This window comes from Ranitomeya imitator, chromosome 2 (assembly GCF_032444005.1).
Source record: "Ranitomeya imitator isolate aRanImi1 chromosome 2, aRanImi1.pri, whole genome shotgun sequence".
Lineage (NCBI taxonomy): Eukaryota > Metazoa > Chordata > Amphibia > Anura > Dendrobatidae > Ranitomeya > Ranitomeya imitator.
In genome coordinates, this window is record NC_091283.1 from 72386496 (window position 1) to 72407535 (window position 21040).

Sequence of the window (21040 nt, forward strand, 5' to 3'; positions counted from 1 at the left end):
AAGACATGAAAATGAGTTTGGGCACCAGGTCGCTCTGTGTGGTGGCTAAGACTGTAATGTGTGAAGCAGAACCTCAGGCCTTCCATGTTCCCTCCTTACATGGACAACATCAGAGAAACTAAGGTAAGACACCTCCATGCCAATAGCAAAAGCTGCCTCCGTACTATGGCCAGATTTTGGAAATCTTTAATAAAATCCATGGATTTTTTTTAAAAATTAATGTGCGTGTGTTTTTATCTCCCTTTAAAGGGGACTTGTCACCAGGTCAAAGGTGGAGAGTTTTTGCTGTTATTTTATCTTCACTGCTCCTCTGAGTAGTCCGCTTTTTTCATTTCTTTTAAACTCGCCATAAGTTTCCAGAGATAAGGGTAACTCGCCAAGTAATAACACAAATTAGCCTAAAGACACGCCCCTGAGGATCCTGTTAGCCACACCCCTTTAGAAAAAAACCCTATAAAGATGAGCCCTAAATAAGCCCGTTTCTTTGGATTTCAAAAATGAATAAATCAGATGACTGAGGCGGCAAAGCAGGAGTAAAACAGGGGCAAAAACATCTCTTCGACAAACCCCATAACTCTTCTTGTAAGACGTAACTTGGCCCACCTGTAGCATTATAGCAGATTTTTTGAGACTTTTAGAGACTTTTAGAGACTTTTTTTAATTCTTAGAAGGCAAAAATACATCATAAGAAACAAATGAAGAATTTTTTTTTTATTTCAATGCACATTATTGACATTTCCAATCCAGCAGTAAAGAACATAATTGCATGGAGTTTCACTGTATTGTTGCTGCTCACTTGCTCCTTTGTGTGTCCGTGATTCGGTCTGACACGTCCTTCGGTAAAGACGCTTTTCGCCGCGCACCATAAATTCATATTTACATTATGGCCCAGTTGATAAGTAATTTACAATGTACACATTCTTCCGTAACAATGACTTCCAGTGTATCTTACACAGTAAAGCACAAACGTCAACCTGAACCGTGTAGGCAGAAGTAGATTGAACAAGTTTTTATAAGAATTCAGAAACTGACGAGATTCCTGAGACACGAGGCCCCCTGTGTCTTACGCCTCACAAGTTTCATTCTTTTATTCCCTGGTAAAAAAAAAAAAAATTACCATAAAAATTCCATAAATGGCTTTTTCATCATGTCATCGCTGGATGCGATTTCTCATTTTTAGCCTGAATTTGAGGATTATTGTCGGGAGACATTAATTACAAACACAAAATGCATTCTGATGAAACGTAAAATTGGTTAAAGGATGTGGACGCTTTTCGGGACATTTGTTTTCTCTTAAATTCATGTATTTTGGGTTAAAAAATAATAATTTTTTTTTCTTCTAATGCTACAGAGCGAGTTTTTCCGAGAATTAGTCAGTGAGCTTCTTGTGTTAGAGAAATTGTATCTCTTTTATCTGTCCTTTTCGGAACGCCTCTGAGAAAATTCACAATGACAAAATTCAGCTCAACATTGATGTGGTTTGTGGTCAAAGAATTACAAAAATCTCCCACCGGAAGGCGCTCACTGATGGATTCTCAGATACTGTGCAACACAAAGGCTATAGAAAGCAAACAGTGCAAACGTTTTAATGAAACCCAAATGCAAAAATTAACTTTTAGCCCCCCAAAACATGAATTTAAGTAAAAATTTTATTTTGTGCATCCAGAAAGTAATTCTTTTTTTTCTTTGGACACCATTTAAAAAAAAAAATCTAAATAGGTTCACAATTCTGTGCTGGTTAAATTCTTGATATATCTTTATAGTAATCTAAGCTTTTTTTCTGATACAGTCTGCATGGACTTAGAACATATTTTACCGGCAGTCACCACTAGAGGGAGATAACTGCATACTATTTTTACCTTGGATTCAATACTAAACACAGTATTCAGTAGCTCCCTCTAGTGGTGACAGCCAGAATGTTATGTTTTCAATTGATGTCTGTGCAGTGCATTTTGACTTCTGCACCAGACAAAACCCAGAGCTCTGACTGCTATAAAAACATTATAAGAAATCCAAACCACACATGCTGTAACTGAGAACCCCAAACACAATTTCTTGTAGGTTCATTATAAAATCTTTAAAATAATGTTTTGCACATCCCTCTTATAAGTAGTCTCAGAACCTGCCAGAACATAAGCCATTTAGTACTACCTTAGATGAAGGACTGATATATATTTTACAGTTCACTAAGTTCTACAAAACATTAGTCAAAATTGTAAGGAGAACATGAATCCAAATAAATAAGCTAATTCTAAGTCAGTAGTGCCCATCATCGCCAAAAAATTCAGGGCGTGCTTATACATTGTACATACAGTACACTTACGAAATTGATCGTGCCAAGTACATTAAAGGCATTGTCTGGTGTGAGAAAGTTTGCCATAATCATTGGTGGGGGTCTGACTGCTGGGGCGGCAATGCGTATGCTCAACCGCTGATCCATTCATTCCCCATTGGGATTGGTTTGGCTCTTTCGAATAGCCCCATAGAGAATGAATGGAGCGGCGGTTGAGCATACGCATTGCCATTCCATTTCAGGTGAAGCTGCTCTCGTCAGGGATAACAGTGCCCTGTTCTGTCACTCAATGCTTGTCCCAGCAGACAGCCCTCCCCAAGCAGTAAGATATCACCTAACCCATGGGTGGGTGCCACTTGTTTTCACCAGAAAACCCCTTTAAGTCTATTGCCAAACATACCAGAACCATCAAGGCCTTCATACCAATATGGAGCCTCCACAGTAGACTCTCAATACTCATTTTTTGTGGGACGTAAAGAGTCCATTACTCCACTAACCAACTGTCCACAATCTATTACCGTTATTTTTCACCTGTTACATCTCTGAACAGCTTTCCACAACCCACTATTTATCTGGAAAATGATAATCTGCCTTCGGGATAAAAAAAAAAGATCATATTTGGAAATCAAAAAGTAATCTTATCTAGAAACTACTGATCTAACCAGATCCATGATCAAATCATTCTACTATCATTACTTATCAAAGTAGAATTGAATCATCTGGAACCCATTACTTACGGGAACACATTGAGAACAATGACCTGGATAAGGTTCTTTAAAATCCATTGTCTGTTTAGTCATATAATTTCTAGTGATGAGCAATCGTGCTGGGATAAGGTTTTATCTGACTATGCTCGGGTGCTAACCGAGGGTCTTCGTCGTGTCCTAAAAATATGTTCGAGTTCCTGTTTGTTAGACAATCCTTGCATGTGTTGGGGCTGTCGAACAGCCAGGAGTCATGCAGCCACGGTGATTGGAACATACTATTCAAGCACGTCAAAGACACTCGGTTAGCGCCAGAGCATGGTCGGGTTACACCTTATCCAAGTACGATCACTCATCAATAATAATTTCACATCCAGAACCCATCACTCATCTGGATGTATCGTAATCGACCAACTAGAACCAACCATCTCCTTGGATGCTCCATAATCGGCCATGTAGAACTAATCATCCAGTCATCCCGAATTTCTGGCCACATCATATGGAGCCATCCTTACACCTGTGCCTACATATATGCGACATAATCTGGAATATGGCAGCCGCTGCTTATCTGGACTCAGCACTGCCTGCCGTCAAGGAATCTTCATTTTCTTTGATACTTAGGTGCCATACTGCTACTAAATTATGAATTATTTTGTAGGATCGCCAAAGTCCTGGTAATTATCCTACCGATGAATTTTATTATGCTTAAACAATAAGAGAAAAGATTTCCCAAACTTTCGAGGCATTGTAGGTCATTGTGGCTGGGTTTGTAGATAATCCTGTACATCATGAAAACATAAATTACAACATATTGTACATCATTTGCCCAAAACGTTTCCAACAAGTCTTATAAACAAAATTCCCTTCTGAGGCCGGACAGATATAAAGTTTTGATAGATACAGTACATACAATGCTGGAACTGATTTTCTACGCCAGGATAGTCCTGGGCATTCTAAATACCAACTGGCTTCTTTATTACTGGTCTAGAAAAAGTTGGCGCCTCAACTAGTACACATCCTGATTATTCTTTCCCCATGTACAATAATTACAATGAATGCAAAGGCATCTGCAAAGGCAACTGATAAACTTTGTTGGTTTCAAGTGTATACGAAGCTTGAAATCTTCTGGAATAAATTTTCCCCTAATTTTTTATTTGTTTATTATTTTTTTTTTTTTACATTTTTCATTATATTATATTGTACAGTTCTGCTAGTTTTCTAGGACCGTGAAACCTACTACCGCCATTTTTCCACATTTCCTATGTAATCGGAGGATGAGTTGTCCATCTCCATTTTATGATTAGCGTGCTTGGCCCGTAAGATTTTACGTTGCTCCTGGCGCTTCCGCCGAGCTTCCTGGTGTTCTTTCTGTCTCATAAATTGGTATCTTTGTAAGAAAAGGTCTTTTGCATATTCGTATAATTCCATATCTAGAAAATTCAAGATCTCTATGCGCTTTTGCGTCTGATCGTCTATTTCGACACTTGAAGCTCTCGTGCTGTTGAACTGAGTGAAGGGAGAAATGAAATTCATGTTGAACGTCTTTTCGAACAGATACTGCGTCTTCCTCTGGAACTCCGTCAGACCAAAGAAAGCCATACGCTTTAGGTTCTCCTTGGCGCTGTCAAGGAGAACTTTGTTCCGTTGATCCTCCTGCATCACAGATAGGTTATAGCATCCAACCAAGCTCAGATCCGCCAACATGCGGACTTGTCTGTTGTTGGCCAAGTTGTAAGGGCAATCCATGAACTCCTTCAAAGAGCATCCGGACCAGTCGTCACCAGTATAGCAGCTGGGCAGCTCATCGTTTGTTGGAGATCTTCCGTCACAAACATGTAGAGAGGCTTTCCAAGTAGCTCCTCTCTGGACGTGTCTCCATTCACTTAGGTATCGGGAAACAGGATCACGCAGGATAGTTATGTAGTAGAAGTTCCTGAAAAAGAAACATAGAAGACAAAACACATTTTTAGAACAAAAAATAAACTAGATGTTATAATAATACTCATCAAAGAGGAAATCAAATGAACAAATAGATATTTAAAGGGAATCTGTCAGCAAGATTTTGCTATGTAATCTGACAGCAGCATGATATAGAGACAGCGCCTCTGATTCCAGCGATATATTACTTAGTGTGTACACATTGCGATAGAATCACAGTTTTCTCTGCTGCAGATCAAGCAGAGCTCTGAATGCTAAGCCTGGTTTAACCCCGCCCACACCACTGATTGGGCAGCTTTCTGTGTATATTGTACATTACCAGGAAGCTGCTAATCAGTGGTGGGGGCAGTGTTGGACCAGAAGGCACAAGACATCTGGTCCTCTCCTGCTAATAAAACACTGATTTTACTGGAACAGCAAAACACAGTCTGGTAAGTGACACATCCCTGTTATCAGGGTCTCTTCCCCTACATTATGAGGCTCTCAAATTATGTAGCAAAAATCTGGTGACAGATTCTATTTAAGAATCAGATAGTACAATTATTTTATTAATAGGATTAGTATTTGTTGCCCTCTCATGATTCTGGAACTCCATCTTCTGCCATAGGTAAAGGAGAACGTCTGAAGTTTCAAAAATCAGAAATGTTTTTCACCTAAATATGTGTAAAGGCAGATGAGTGGCAAAGATACTACCGGAACCAGATCTCAATATTTGATTGTATCCCTGCCCACCAGTGCCCCATACGCCCTGATGACTACCAGCATCCAACAAGATTGACTTCAGCTGTCCGGATGACCTGATCTCTAGATTTTTGGCTTCAACTCTTGTGTATAGCAGAAACTCCCTAGTCGGGGCAGCCCAGACTTTTTGCCCTGAATACAGATGATCATCTTCCATCATTAGGATTTATTCCCAAAATTAGATTTGTCTATGCTAGTTTTACAAAAAAAACATATATATTACAGCATGATGACCATTACGATGGGATGGCGAGTTATTTTGCAGTTTGTGTTTAGATAGTAGCATATTTAGTAGCAGGTCTGCTGTGTTCACATTGGGCAGAATTACACCTCTACCCTGTATGTACCTACAATCAATCACATTTTCTTCTGCTTGTAACACATGCATGGTTTATAACTAGGGATGGGCGGACCCGTTTTAGTTCGGGTTCTGGTACACGATCCGAACTTTATTCCAAAGTTTGATTTGGGTACCAGAACTGTACTCAAACTGGAACCAGAATTCGAACCTCATTGAAAACAATGGGGACCCAAACTTTTGAACTGGAAATCTCTCTCTCCCCACCATTGCATTGCATTGGACTACCAGGAGAAGTCCGTGTTTGGACGCTAACTGTCTAGTACTAACCCCAAACGTTTACGTTTGGGTTTGCTCATCTCTTTTTGTAAGCCGTTGCCTTCTAGTGTCAATCTGTCATCAGATCAGAGATGATCGATTCAATTTCTTGGACCTTGGTCCAGCATCCACGTCAGTCCCAAAGAATTGAAGACCAAAGATGAGTGACTCAATTCACTGGACCCTGGTCCAGCGACCACATCAGTGGTTCGGGGGCTCCAAACGTGAGTCCTGCAAACCATCTCTACCTGCTGGAATTCCCAGCATCTCTTCTCATTAGCAGACCAATTATATTGTTTCGCCAGGTAAACACATCAGCAGAGGTGCCAGGGAATCTTAGAGGCAGGAGATGTTTCGCAGGCTCCCATCCAGCAGCCACGGACGGACCACTGATGCGGTTGCTGGATTAGGGTCCGGAGAATTGATTCACTCATCTCTAGCCATCAGTCCATTTTTTTTGTTTCGACAAATGTGGCATGGGTTACTGTACAACTCTTGTCATCTACTAGACGTCATTCAAAATGGGAAATGCCTATTTAGTCATGGTCAACTGTCCCATGAGAATCCCGTAAGATCCTCTGGTAGGTCGAGGCCCTTACATAAAGATGCGCATGAAGATCCAAAAAACAAGAAAGCTTGAAGTGTGAACAGACTCTTAGCCATTTCCACCACTGGTGTCTTCCTCCTAACAAGCTCATCTTTCATGTAGCAAGCTAAGCAGAGAGCGCTCGGGTGTTTCCTACTGATCACTTTGTGGTGTCTACAAACCGCATTTTCCTGCTTGTATCTTGGAAGCACTTACGTCTAATCAGCGTGTTTATACATGCCCATAACAATAATTAGCTATATTAGAATTAATGTCCACGCTGCCAAAATATTCCTTAGCATAATTCAGCATACGTCTCGGCCTATACCACAGCCGGAGCAATGAATAATTAAAAGTGACAGCACAAATAGACAAGGTGGCTAAACGGCACCGTATTCATGTCTCGTAATCTATTTTTATAGATTGCTAGACTGACGTGATTTCAAAGCAAATTAAAATTCATGGTCTTATTTTCAGAGCTTATTATAGATTCAGGTAGCAATGGGGTTTAATAATCAGTGTAATACAGTTATCTGCAGAACATACAGAGAAAATCAATTTTTTTTTCTCGAAAGAAAAATGTAATATAGTGACTGGAGTTTAATTATGGTAATGTCCTGTATATTACAGCATGTGTTGTCAGAAGTGAATTTAATCTAAGAAAGGGAAATAATTGGGTTTGAAAAATCAGAACGCGCAGTTCACATTTCTGACCACTAGGTGTCGCCAGTGTACTCTGAATTAAGTCCCCGTTTTCCAGCCCTTTGCAGCACAATATTGAGTGGCGCTTTGTGCACAATAAGCACATTCAGTTTTTATTAGGAATGCTAGATAGGTTTAGCAAGATATAACTGGAACACGACGCCATGAACGTCTAACGGCATTAGTGAGATTCCTCGCATCATTAATCTTTTAACAACACAACCCTACCCCAAAGCATCCAACCTACACATACCATAAGAAGGCATTATCTATTAAAAGGGCAACTAAGGGGGTATAAATCTTTAACCGAGACAACCCTTGCACAATCTTAATTGCAGCATTATCAAACCAAGAGAGATTCCATGCCACATGGTTATCTGATGCTTTTACGACCATTAATGGACATTTATCTGCACTGTCCAAATTACATATAAACCCCCCCTTATCCTCGCCACCGCCACCTTCATTATTCCTTAGTGTGTACAGTTTAAATGAAAATACAATAGCAACTTAAAATGTAATGGTTCTACATCATGTCACTATGATTCAACCTTAACATTCATAAGGCGCTTTTTGCTCTAACTGGCAAACACATGGTTAATAGAAATATAGTGGCCCCCATTGTAATGTGCGAATGATAGAGTGGAAAAATGGTTCCTATTATATTATTTCTTGCAAATACGAATTTCATTGTTTTTTTTTTTATAAGGGGTAACGTTTCTCCTTGTGGAGAGTGACATACCCAAATCAGATCTCATGTCCCATGCCGCCATTATGACTCGATTCTTCTCCTAAATAATGTGCAATTAAAAGCTTCCTTGTGATGATGGAACATTCTAGGTTTAAGCACAAGAAACTTTTCAGTAGTGCCACTGTCTGTGAGTTTTCGGTGGAGACAGGAACATTTTCAACCCTTCTGGGAGTCCAAGAGGTATCCACCTTTTTTGGGTTGTTTCGCGGACATTATAAGAGGGTTGGCAAGTATGGTGTTGGAATCTCACCATGGTGTTTATCTGTTTAGGGGTAGTGGGCTGCACCCATAATTTATTAGGGTCGGGTCTGGGCTTCACATATACAGTCATGGCTAGAAGTGTTGGCCCCTTTGAAATTGTTCCAGAAAATGAAGTATTTCTCCCAGAAAAATATTACAATTACACATGTTTTGTTATACACATTATTTCTTTTGTGTGTATTGAAACACAAAAAAAGAGAAAAAAAAGGCAAATTGAACATAATTTGACACAAAACCACAAAAATGGGGTAAACCTTTCTGAAATTGAAGGTAAACAACTTTGTTTCAAGCATGTGATGCTCGTTCCAACTCACCTGTGGCAAGTAACAGGTGTGGGCAATATGAAAATCACACCTGAAACTGGATACAAAAGGGGAGAAGTTGACTCAAGTTGACTGTATATATATTTTTGGGCTGCTAGGAAGGAGGTTATATTGAGTTATTCTTGATTCAAATACTTTAGATAGGGGTTATCCCTTATATATTGGTGGGGAACGTGTAAAGAAATGATGTAAAACATGTAACAGATATTCAAGAGAATGTCATACATGTCGAGAATTCTGATAGAAAGCGATACCGGATTTTTTTTTTTGGATATTGCCAAATTTCCTTTCCACTGGAGAGCTAAACCATCATCCATGGTCCAGGCTGCAGTTCTTTACAGATTACCGCGTACCTATAAAACCTTCAGATGCATATTACGTTTTACTCTATAGGATCATAATTATATTTCTCCATTAAAAAAAACAAGAGTTGTTCCTCCAGTGATCTAATCCCTATCATCCCTTCTGTAATTGCAGAAACTAATACTAATAATTCTTAACCCATTGGGCATGAAACCCTAGAGATCGGCTGCGTTCTGCAATAATAATGATTTCTTAGTTCTCAAATCCCACCCGTCTTCCTAAAATCCCCAGTAGATGTCACATCACCGCTGTGAATCAAGTACAAATGAACCCATTATATTAAATTTTTGCAATATAATGTTTGCTCGTATGCTTTCCCGGCACTGCCTCGCACAGTATATGATCTATTATCCTAAGGCACAAACACATCATAGCGAGGGCAGCGAGAAGATGGAGTCTCATTATGGCAGATGATATAATACTTTTTGTGCCCATCATTGATTAGTGCACATGAATACAGCACGGAACGAGTCGTGTGAATATATGATTCCCATAGAATATATAATCAATAGGAAAAGAGAACAAAAGTCTGGACCGGCCATGAGAAGGGACCTTGACTAATCACAATGGGTCTGGTTGTCGTGTTCACTTCTATAGTTTTGTGTGAATCCTATTATTGTTTCTGTGCTTCCATTGTATGTGGGAACGAATGTCTTCATTGTGATTCTTAAAGGAAGTAAAAAAAAAAAAAAACGTTTGATATCTCTCCCAGACTGATATCTCCTCATCTTGTATGATTCCGAAGGAACAGTCAGGATCTGTACATACGGTGCAGGTTTGGTAATAACTAGGGTTGAGCGAAACGGGTCGTTCATTTTCAAAAGTCGCCGACTTTTGGCAAAGTCGGGTTTCATGAAACCCGATCCGACCCCTGTGCGGGGTCGGCCATGCGGTACGCGACTTTCGCGCCAAAGTCGCGTTTCAATGACGCGAAAAGCGCCATTTCTCAGCCAATGAAGGTAAACGCAGAGTGTGGGCAGCATGATGACATAGGTCCTGGTCCCCACCATCTTAGAAAAGGGCATTGCAGTGATTGGCTTGCTGTCTGCGGCGTCACAGGGGCTATAAAGGGGCGTTCCCGCCGACCGCCATCTTACTGCTGCTGATCTGAGCTTAGGGAGAGGTTGCTGCCGCTTCGTCAGAAGCAGGGATAGCGTTAGGCAGGGTCCATTAACCACCAAACCGCTTGTGCTGTAGCGATTTCCACAGCCCAACACCACCTTCGGTGTGCAGGGACAGTGGAAGCTACATTTTTTTTTTCCCCCTCAGCGCTGTAGCTCATTGGGCTGCCCTAGAAGGCTCCCTGATAGCTGCATTGCTGTGTGTACGCCGCTGTGCAAACCAACTGCTTTTTTCAATTTGTGCATCAGTCCACTCCTTATTGCTGCCTGCCATACCTGGCTGAGATTACTGCAGGGAGATAGAAATTGAAGGACAGTTCCTTTTTTTTTTTTTGTGGGAGATTAAGATTGGCATTTCTGCTAGAGTGCCATCCCTGTCTGTGTCATCTCTCACTCAGTGGGCCATAGAAAGCCTATTTATTTTTTTGCTTGATTTGGGTTCTAAAATCTACCTGAAAAAATCACTACATCAATCAGTGGGAGAAAAATATTGGCCTCAGGGCTTGTGTGCCACTCCTTACTCCTATGTGTGCCATCTCTCACTCAGTGGGCCATAGAAAGCCTATTTATTTTTTTGCTTGATTTGGGTTCCAAAATCTACCTGAAAAAATCACAACATCAATCAGTGGGAGAAAAATATTGGCCTCAGGGCTTGTATGCCACTCCTGACTCCTGTGTGTGCCATCTCTCACTCAGTGGGCCATAGAAAGCCTATTAATTTTTTTGCTTGATTTGGGTTCTAAATTCTACCTGAAAAAATCAATAAATCAATCAGTGGGAGATTAATATTGGCCTTTGGGCTTGTGTGCCAGTCCTAAGCGTGCCATCTCTCTCTCTCAGATAGTGGGCCATAGAAAGCCTATTTATTATTTTTTTTATTGGATTTATAAATTTTCCCTGGAAAAAAAAAAAAAAGTGGGAGATTAATATTGGCCTCTGGGCTTGTGTGCCAGTCCTGAGCGTGCCATCTCTCTCACAAATAGTGGGCCATAGAAAGCCTATTTATTTTTTGGGTTGATTTGGGTTCTAAATTCTACCTGAAAAAATCAATAAATCAATCAGTGGGAGATTAATATTGGCCTTTGGGCTTGTGTGCCAGTCCTAAGCGTGCCATCTCTCTCTCTCAGATAGTGGGCCATAGAAAGCCTATTTATTATTTTTTTTATTGGGTTTATAAATTTTCCCTGGAAAAAAAAAAAAAAGTGGGAGATTAATATTGGCCTCTGGGCTTGTGTGCCAGTCCTGAGCGTGCCATCTCTCTCACAAATAGTGGGCCATAGAAAGCCTATTTATTTTTTGGGTTGATTTGGGTTCTAAATTCTACCTGAAAAAATCAATAAATCAATCAGTGGGAGATAAATATTGGCCTCTGGGCTTGTGTGCCACTCCTGACTCCTGTGTGCGTCATCTCTCACTCAGTGGGCCCTAGAAAGCCTATTTTTTGTTTTATTTGTTTTCTAAATTCTCCCTGAAAAAATCATTTTATTTTATTTGGTTTCTAAATTCTTCCTGAAAAATTCATTTTTTTGTATTTTTTTTTTCTAAAGTCTCCCTGAAAAAAAAAAAAAAATCAAATCAGTGGGAGATTAATATTGCCCTTTCTGCTTGTGTGCCAGTCTTGACTCCTGGGTGTGCCATCTCTCTCTCTCTCCAATTGTGGGCCATAGAAAGCCTATTAATTTTTTGCTTGATTTGGGTTCCAAAATCTACCTGAAAAAATCACTAAATCAATCAGTGGGAGATAAATATTGGCCTCTGGGCTTGTGTGCCACTCCTGACTCCTGTGTGCGTCCTCTCTCACTCAGTGGGCCCTACAAAGCCTATTTTTTTTTATTTGTTTTCTAAATTCTCCCTGAAACAATCATTTTATTTTATTTTGTTTCTAAATTCTTCCTGAAAAATTCATTTTTTTGTATTTTTTTTTCTACAGTCTCCCTGAAAAAAAAAAAAAATCAAATCAGTGGGAGATTAATATTGCCCTTTCTGCTTGTGTGCCAGTCTTGACTCCTGGGTGTGCCATCTCTCTCTCTCTCTCCAATTGTGGGCCATAGAAAGCCTATTTATTTTTTTGCTTGATTTGGGTTCCAAAATCTACCTGAAAAAATCACTAAATCAATCAGTGGGAGATAAATATTGGCCTCTGGGCTTGTGTGCCACTCCTGACTCCTGTGTGCGTCCTCTCTCACTCAGTGGGCCATAGAAAGCCTATTTTTTTTTTATTTGTTTTCTAAATTCTCCCTGAAACAATCATTTCATTTTATTTGGTTTATAAATTCTTCCTTAAAAAATCATTTTTTTTTATAATTTTTTTTTTTCTAAAGTCTCCCTTTTAAAAAAACAAAAACAAATCAGTGGGAGATTAATATTTACATTTGCGCTTCAGTGACAGTCCTGCGTGTGTGGCATCTCTCTCATTTGTTGCCACCAACAACACAGTGTGTAACATTGTGCCTGATTTTCGTTGTGGTCTCACCCACCTGTAAAGGGGTAGCTAAATCATACTGAAGTTATAGCTCACCGTGTAAGTTGTGTGACAGCAACAAATACCGTTAGTTTGGTAACGTTTTTAAAACAATGAGGAAGTCTGGTGGAAGAGGTCGTGGCCGGGGGCGTTCATTGTCAGCTGGTAATGAGGGTAGTGGTAGTGGTGGAGCATCAGGTAGTCGTGGGAAAAAAAATATTGCACCTAAGTCTGGAGCTGTGGAGCCAGGTTCGTCGTCTGGCTACACAAGGCCTCGAACGCTCCCTTTTCTGGGAGTAGGAAAACCGCTTTTAAAGCCGGAGCAGCAAGAGCAAGTTTTGGCTTATCTTGCTGACTCAGCCTCTAGCTCTTTTGCCTCCTCTCGTGAAACTGGTAAAAGTAAAAGCAGCGCGTCGTTAGTGGATGTTCACGGTCAGGGACAAGTCGCTTCCTTGTCCTCTTCAGCAAAAACAACAACAGAGAAGAATGCAGCAGGCGACACAACAGGTTACTCCATGGAGCTCTTTACACATACCGTCCCTGGCTTAGAAAGTGAAGCAGTTAACAGTCCATGCCCATTACAAGTTGAATCTGACATGGAGTGCACTGATGCACAGCCACAGCCAGACTACTATGCTGGTCCTTTGACTCAGACCACAACATTGCCCTCGCAGGGTGCTGATCAAGAATCAGACCCTGATGAGACTATGTTGCCCCATCACGAACGCTATACCACCGACCGACACGGTGACACAGACGAAGTTGCACACGAGCTACAAGAAGAGGTAATAGATGACCCAGTTCTTGACCCCGATTGGCAGCCATTGGGGGAACAGGGTGCAGGCGGCAGCAGTTCTGAAGCGGAGGAGGAGGGGCCGCAGCAGGCATCAACATCGCAACAGGTTCCATCTGCCGGGCCCGTATCTTGCCCAAAACGCGTGGCAAAGTCAAAACCTGTTGGAGGACAGCGTGGCCATCCGGTTAAAGCTCAGTCTGCAATGCCTGAAAAGGTATCCGATGCTAGAAAGAGTGCAGTCTGGCATTTTTCTAAACAACATCCAATTGATCAGCGCAAAGTCATCTGTCAAAAATGTTCAACTACCTTAAGCAGAGGGCAGAATCTGAAAAGTCTCAATACAAGTTGCATGCATAGACATTTAACCACCATGCATTTGCAAGCTTGGACTAACTACCAAACGTCCCTTAAGGTTGTAGCACCCTCGGCCAATGAAGCTAGTCATCAACGCAACATCCCTTCCGGCAGTGTAGGGCCACCATTTTCTGCACCACCTGCAGTATCTGTGCAGGTTTCTTTGCCAGGCCAAAGCAGTCAGGGTCAGGGAATCACCAGTTTCGTAGTAGGAAACACTGCATCTAGGGCACCGGCGGCAACAATACCATCTCCCACCGTCTCTCAGTCTGCCATGTCCACCGGCACCCCCGCTAGTTCCACGATCTCCAGCTCTCCAGTCCAGCTCACCCTACATGAGACTATGGTTAGAAAAAGGAAGTACTTAGCCTCGCATCCGCGTACACAGGGTTTGAACGCCCACATAGCTAGACTAATCTCGTTAGAGATGATGCCCTACCGGTTAGTTGAAAGCGAAGCTTTCAAAGCCCTGATGGACTACGCTGTACCACGCTACGAGCTACCCAGTCGACACTTTTTTTCCAGAAAAGCCATCCCAGCCCTCCACCAGCATGTTAAAGAGCGCATTGTCCATGCACTCAGGCAATCTGTGAGCACAAAGGTGCACCTGACAACAGATGCATGGACCAGTAGGCATGGCCAGGGACGTTACGTGTCCATCACGGCACACTGGGTAAATGTGGTGGATGCAGGGTCCACAGGGGACAGCAAGTTTGGGACAGTTCTGCCTAGCCCACGGTCTAGGAAACAGTTGGCTGTAGCCGTTCGCACCCCCTCCTCCTCCTCCTCGTCCTCCTGCAGAAGCGAGACCTCGTCCACAGACCGCAGTCGCACAACCACTCCATCCGCAGCTGCCACTGTTGCACACCAGGTCTCCCATTATGGGGCAGCTACTGGCAAACGTCAGCAGGCTGTATTGGCTATGAAGTGTTTGGGCGACAACAGACACACCGCTGAAGTTCTGTCCGAGTTCTTGCAGAAAGAAACGCAGTCGTGGCTGGGCACTGTAGATCTTGAGGCAGGCAAGGTAGTGAGTGATAACGGAAGGAATTTCATGGCTGCCATCTCCCTTTCCCAACTGAAACACATTCCTTGCCTGGCTCACACCTTAAACCTGGTGGTGCAGTGCTTCCTGAAAAGTTATCCGGGGTTATCCGACCTGCTCCTCAAAGTGCGTGGACTTTGCTCACATATCCGCCGTTCGCCTGTACACTCCAGCCGTATGCAGACCTATCAGCGTTCTTTGAACCTTCCCCAGCATCGCCTAATCATAGACGTTGCAACAAGGTGGAACTCAACACTGCACATGCTTCAGAGACTGTGTGAACAGAGGCGGGCTGTTATGTTTTTGTGGGAGGATACACATACACGGGCAGGCAGTAGGATGGCAGACATGGAGTTGTCAGGTGTGCAGTGGTCGAAGATTCAAGACATGTGTCAAGTCCTTCAGTGTTTTGAGGAATGCACACGGCTGGTTAGTGCAGACAACGCCATAATAAGCATGAGCATCCCCCTAATAACATAGTAACATAGTAACATAGTTAGTAAGGCCGAAAAAAGACATTTGTCCATCCAGTTCAGCCTATATTCCATCATAATAAATACCCAGATCTACGTCCTTCTACAGAACCTAATAATTGTATGATACAATATTGTTCTGCTCCAGGAAGACATCCAGGCCTCTCTTGAACCCCTCGACTGAGTTCGCCATCACCACCTCCTCAGGCAAGCAATTCCAGATTCTCACTGCCCTAACAGTAAAGAATCCTCTTCTATGTTGGTGGAAAAACCTTCTCTCCTCCAGACGCAAAGAATGCCCCCTTGTGCCCGTCACCTTCCTTGGTATAAACAGATCCTCAGCGAGATATTTGTATTGTCCCCTTATATACTTATACATGGTTATTAGATCGCCCCTCAGTCGTCTTTTTTCTAGACTAAATAATCCTAATTTCGCTAATCTATCTGGGTATTGTAGTTCTCCCATCCCCTTTATTAATTTTGTTGCCCTCCTTTGTACTCTCTCTAGTTCCATTATATCCTTCCTGAGCACCGGTGCGGAAAACTGGACACAGTACTCCATGTGCGGTCTAACTAGGGATTTGTACAGAGGCAGTATAATGCTCTCATCATGTGTATCCAGACCTCTTTTAATGCACCCCATGATCCTGTTTGCCTTGGCAGCTGCTGCCTGGCACTGGCTGCTCCAGGTAAGTTTATCATTAACTAGGATCCCCAAGTCCTTCTCCCTGTCAGATTTACCCAGTGGTTTCCCGTTCAGTGTGTAATGGTGATATTGATTCCCTCTTCCCATGTGTATAACCTTACATTTATCATTGTTAAACCTCATCTGCCACCTTTCAGCCCAAGTTTCCAACTTATCCAGATCCATCTGTAGCAGAATACTATCTTCTCTTGTATTAACTGCTTTACATAGTTTTGTATCATCTGCAAATATCGATATTTTACTGTGTAAACCTTCTACCAGATCATTAATGAATATGTTGAAGAGAACAGGTCCCAATACTGACCCCTGCGGTACCCCACTGGTCACAGCGACCCAGTTAGAGACTATACCATTTATAACCACCCTCTGCTTTCTATCACTAAGCCAGTTACTAACCCATTTACACACATTTTCCCCCAGACCAAGCATTCTCATTTTGTGTACCAACCTCTTGTGCGGCACGGTATCAAACGCTTTGGAAAAATCGAGATATACCACGTCCAATGACTCACCGTGGTCCAGTCTATAGCTTACCTCTTCATAAAAACTGATTAGATTGGTTTGACAGGAGCGATTTCTCATAAACCCATGCTGATATGGAGTTAAACAGTTATTCTCATTGAGATAATCCAGAATAACATCCCTCAGAAACCCTTCAAATATTTTACCAACAATAGAGGTTAGACTTACTGGCCTATAATTTCCAGGTTCACTTTTAGAGCCCTTTTTCAATATTGGCACCACATTTGCTATGCGCCAGTCCTGCGGAACAGACCCTGTCGCTATAGAGTCACTAAAAATAAGAAATAATGGTTTATCTATTACATTACTTAGTTCTCTTAGTACTCGTGGGTGTATGCCATCCGGACCCGGAGATTTATCTATTTTAATCTTATTTAGCCGGTTTCGCACCTCTTCTTGGGTTAGATTGGTGACCCTTAATATAGGGTTTTCATTGTTTCTTGGGATTTCACCTAGCATTTCATTTTCCACCGTGAATACCGTGGAGAAGAAGGTGTTTAATATGTTAGCTTTTTCCTCGTCATCTACAACCATTCTTTCCTCACTATTTTTTTAAGGGGCCTACATTTTCAGTTTTTATTCTTTTACTATTGATATGCTGATGCAAAGTTTGACGCACATAAAGGATCAGGCGTCTGCAGCTGAGGAAGAGGAAAGCCTTGATGACAGTCAGCCATTGTCTGGCCAGGGCAGTGTACAGGACGAGGTAGCGGGCGAACAGGAGGAGGAAGACGAGGAGGATGATGGGGATGATTATATTTTTAATGAGGAAGCTTTTCCGGGGCCACTGGAAATTGGTGGCGCGGCAAGGCCGGGTTCTGGTTTTTGGAGGGACACAAGTGACGTGGATTTGCCTGAAACTGCCCCTCAACCAAGCACAACCACAGATTTGAGAACTGGAACTTTGGGCCACATGGCGGATTATGCCTTACGTATCCTCAAAAGGGACACACGCATAACAAAAATGATGAACGATGACGATTACTGGTTGGCCTGCCTCCTTGATCCTCGCTATAAAGGCAAATTGCAAAATATAATGCCACATGAGAACTTGGAACTAATATTAGCAACCAAACAATCAACTCTTATTGACCGTTTGCTTCTGGCATTCCCTGCACACAGCGCCCGTGATCGTTCTAACACGAGCTGCAGGGGCCAGCAGACCAGAGGTGTTAGAGGGGCAGAAATCAGAAGTGGCGTTGGCCAGAGGGGTTTTCTGACCAGGTTTTGGAGTGATTTTGCTATGACCGCAGACAGGACAGGTACTGCAGCATCAATTCAGTTACTAACTATTTTTCATCCCTTATCGACGTTCTCCCTCAACCGTCATTCCCATTTGATTACTGGGCATCAAAATTAGACACCTGGCCAGAATTGGCAGAATATGCATTGCAGGAGCTTGCTTGCCCGGCAGCTAGTGTCCTATCAGAAAGAGTATTCAGTGCTGCAGGTTCAATACTAACAGAAAAAAGGACTCGTCTGGCTACCCAAAATGTAGATGATCTAACCTTCATTAAAATGAACCACAACTGGATTTCGAAATCTTTTGCCCCACCTTGCCCGGCTGACACCTAGCTTTCCTATGTAAAGGTCTTGCCTGTGGACTATTCTGAACGACTTTTCCAATCTCGTAATTTGCAGCACCTGATTGTCCAGCATCCGACATGTTAACACCTCCCTAAATGGCCAAAGTCCCCACACGGGGCCGTGGTATCGCCACTTGGCGCCAGCACCCGTGAGAGTACTGTTTGTCTGAAGAGGTGGGTGTGCCCGCTTTTGGTCGACGGCACTGCCACTAGGTCCCTCATAGTACAATAAAGTGTCTGGCGGTGGTGGTGCGCACCCAACGTCAGACACACCGTTGTAATATGAGGGGCCTTGGGCCTGTACCGCCGGCCACAAGACAGTCCCCCCCCCAGGTCAAACAGTGCTCTACGACTTGCAAAATTTTCTCTCACAGCTCCACCAATGTTTAGTCTATGCGCTGACATCCTTCAATTCCTGGCACTGTCAATACCATTGTATTGACATTTTTCTTATGTTAGGCCTTCGAAGCCTGTCTGCGGTCACTCCTTCCACTCGGCCTCCACTGACCTGTCTACTGCTGCCCGTGTTCCCCTGGAACCAATTTTAAATTGCCTACAGCCAGCCCAATTTATTATGTTAGGGCTTCGAAGCCTGTCTGCGGTCCCTCCTTCCACTAGGCCTCCACTGACCTGTCTACTGCCGCCCGTGTTCCCCTGGAACCAATTTTAAATTGCCTACAGCCCAATTTTTGTTATGTTAGGCCTTCGAAGCCTGTCTGCGGCCCGTTCTTTCCACTACTACTACACTGACCTGGCTACTGCCGCCCGTGTTCCCCTGGAACCAATTTTAAATTGCCTACAGCCAGCCCAATTTATTATGTTAGGGCTTCGAAGCCTGTCTGCGGTCCCTCCTTCCACTAGGCCTCCACTGACCTGTCTACTGCTGCCCGTGTTCCCCTGGAACCAATTTTAAATTGCCTACAGCCAGCCCAATTTATTATGTTAGGGCTTCGAAGCCTGTCTGCGGTCCCTCCTTCCACTAGGCCTCCACTGACCTGTCTACTGCCGCCCGTGTTCCCCTGGAACCAATTTTAAATTGCCTACAGCCAGCCCAATTTATTATGTTAGGGCTTCGAAGCCTGTCTGCGGTCCCTCCTTCCACTAGGCCTCCACTGACCTGTCTACTGCTGCCCGTGTTCCCCTGGAACCAATTTTAAATTGCCTACAGCCAGCCCAAATTATTATGTTAGGGCTTCGAAGCCTGTCTGCGGTCCCTCCTTCCACTAGGCCTCCACTGACCTGTCTACTGCCGCCCGTGTTCCCCTGGAACCAATTTTAAATTGCCTACAGCCAGCCCAATTTATTATGTTAGGGCTTCGAAGCCTGTCTGCGGTCCCTCCTTCCACTAGGCCTCCACTGACCTGTCTACTGCTGCCCGTGTTCCCCTGGAACCAATTTTAAATTGCCTACAGCCAGCCCAATTTATTATGTTAGGGCTTCGAAGCCTGTCTGCGGTCCCTCCTTCCACTAGGCCTCCACTGACCTGTCTACTGCCGCCCGTGTTCCCCTGGAACCAATTTTAAATTGCCTACATCCCAATTTTTGTTATGTTAGGCCTTCGAAGCCTGTCTGCGGCCCGTTCTTTCCACTACTACTACACTGACCAGGCCACTGCTGCCCGTGTTCCCCTGGAACCAATTTTAAATTGCCTACAGCCAGCCCAATTTATTATGTTAGGCCTTCAAAGCCTGTCTGCGGTACCTCCTTCCACTAGGCCTCCACTGACCTGTCTACTGCCGCCCGTGTTCCCCTGGAACCAATTTTAAATTGCCTACAGCCAGCCCAATTTATTATGTTAGGGCTTCGAAGCCTGTCTGCGGTCCCTCCTTCCACTAGGCCTCCACTGACCTGTCTACTGCTGCCCGTGTTCCCCTGGAACCAATTTTAAATTGCCTACAGCCAGCCCAATTTATTATGTTAGGGCTTCGAAGCCTGTCTGCGGTCCCTCCTTCCACTAGGCCTCCACTGACCTGTCTACTGCTGCCCGTGTTCCCCTGGAACCAATTTTAAATTGCCTACAGCCAGCCCAATTTATTATGTTAGGGCTTCGAAGCCTGTCTGCGGTCCCTCCTTCCACTAGGCCTCCACTGACCTGTCTACTGCCGCCCGTGTTCCCCTGGAACCAATTTTAAATTGCCTACAGCCAGCCCAATTTATTATGTTAGGGCTTCGAAGCCTGTCTGCGGTCCCTCCTTCCACTAGGCCTCCACTGACCTGTCTACTGCTGCCCGTGTTCCCCTGGAACCAATTTTAAATTGCCTACAGCCAGCCCAATTTATTATGTTAGGGCTTCGAAGCCTGTCTGCGGTCCCTCCTTCCACTAGGCCTCCACTGACCTGTCTACTGCTGCCCGTGTACCCCTTGAACCAACATCAGAAAATATAAAAATAAGTATTTTGCTTATAAAAAAGAAAATACTGGAGAGATATCAAATGCAGACATTTTAACATTAAAAACAAACACATACAACAAAAATCTGGTACAGTACTAAAAATGGCCACCAGCTACAATAACTTTCTCCTGCAAGTAGTTAACTGAAAGTTTTTTTCAATTTAAAACACAGATATGGCATCCACCAAGTGTTGTCCTGTCGCGTCTTCTTTATATTATTGCCAAGAAGATGCAAAACAATGAAAATAATAAAATCATTATTTACCAAAAAAATAGAGTAAGTCAAAACCACATTGCAAATAAACAT

The 21040-nt window shown here is 43.1% G+C and overlaps 1 protein-coding gene across 1 annotated transcript in view; it reads right to left on the reverse strand.

The window, feature by feature from the left end:
- Positions 1-698: 698 nt before the first annotated feature.
- The window catches only part of HS6ST2 (heparan sulfate 6-O-sulfotransferase 2), a 470917-nt gene continuing 450575 nt past the window's right edge, over positions 699-21040 (reverse strand). The window contains exons 2-3 of the mRNA XM_069746953.1: positions 4235-4930; positions 699-1094 (exon numbers count right to left, since the gene is read on the reverse strand). Coding sequence (XP_069603054.1) covers position 1094; positions 4235-4930 — 697 coding nt within the window. The 3' untranslated portion in view covers positions 699-1093. The remainder of the gene's footprint in view (positions 1095-4234; positions 4931-21040) is intronic.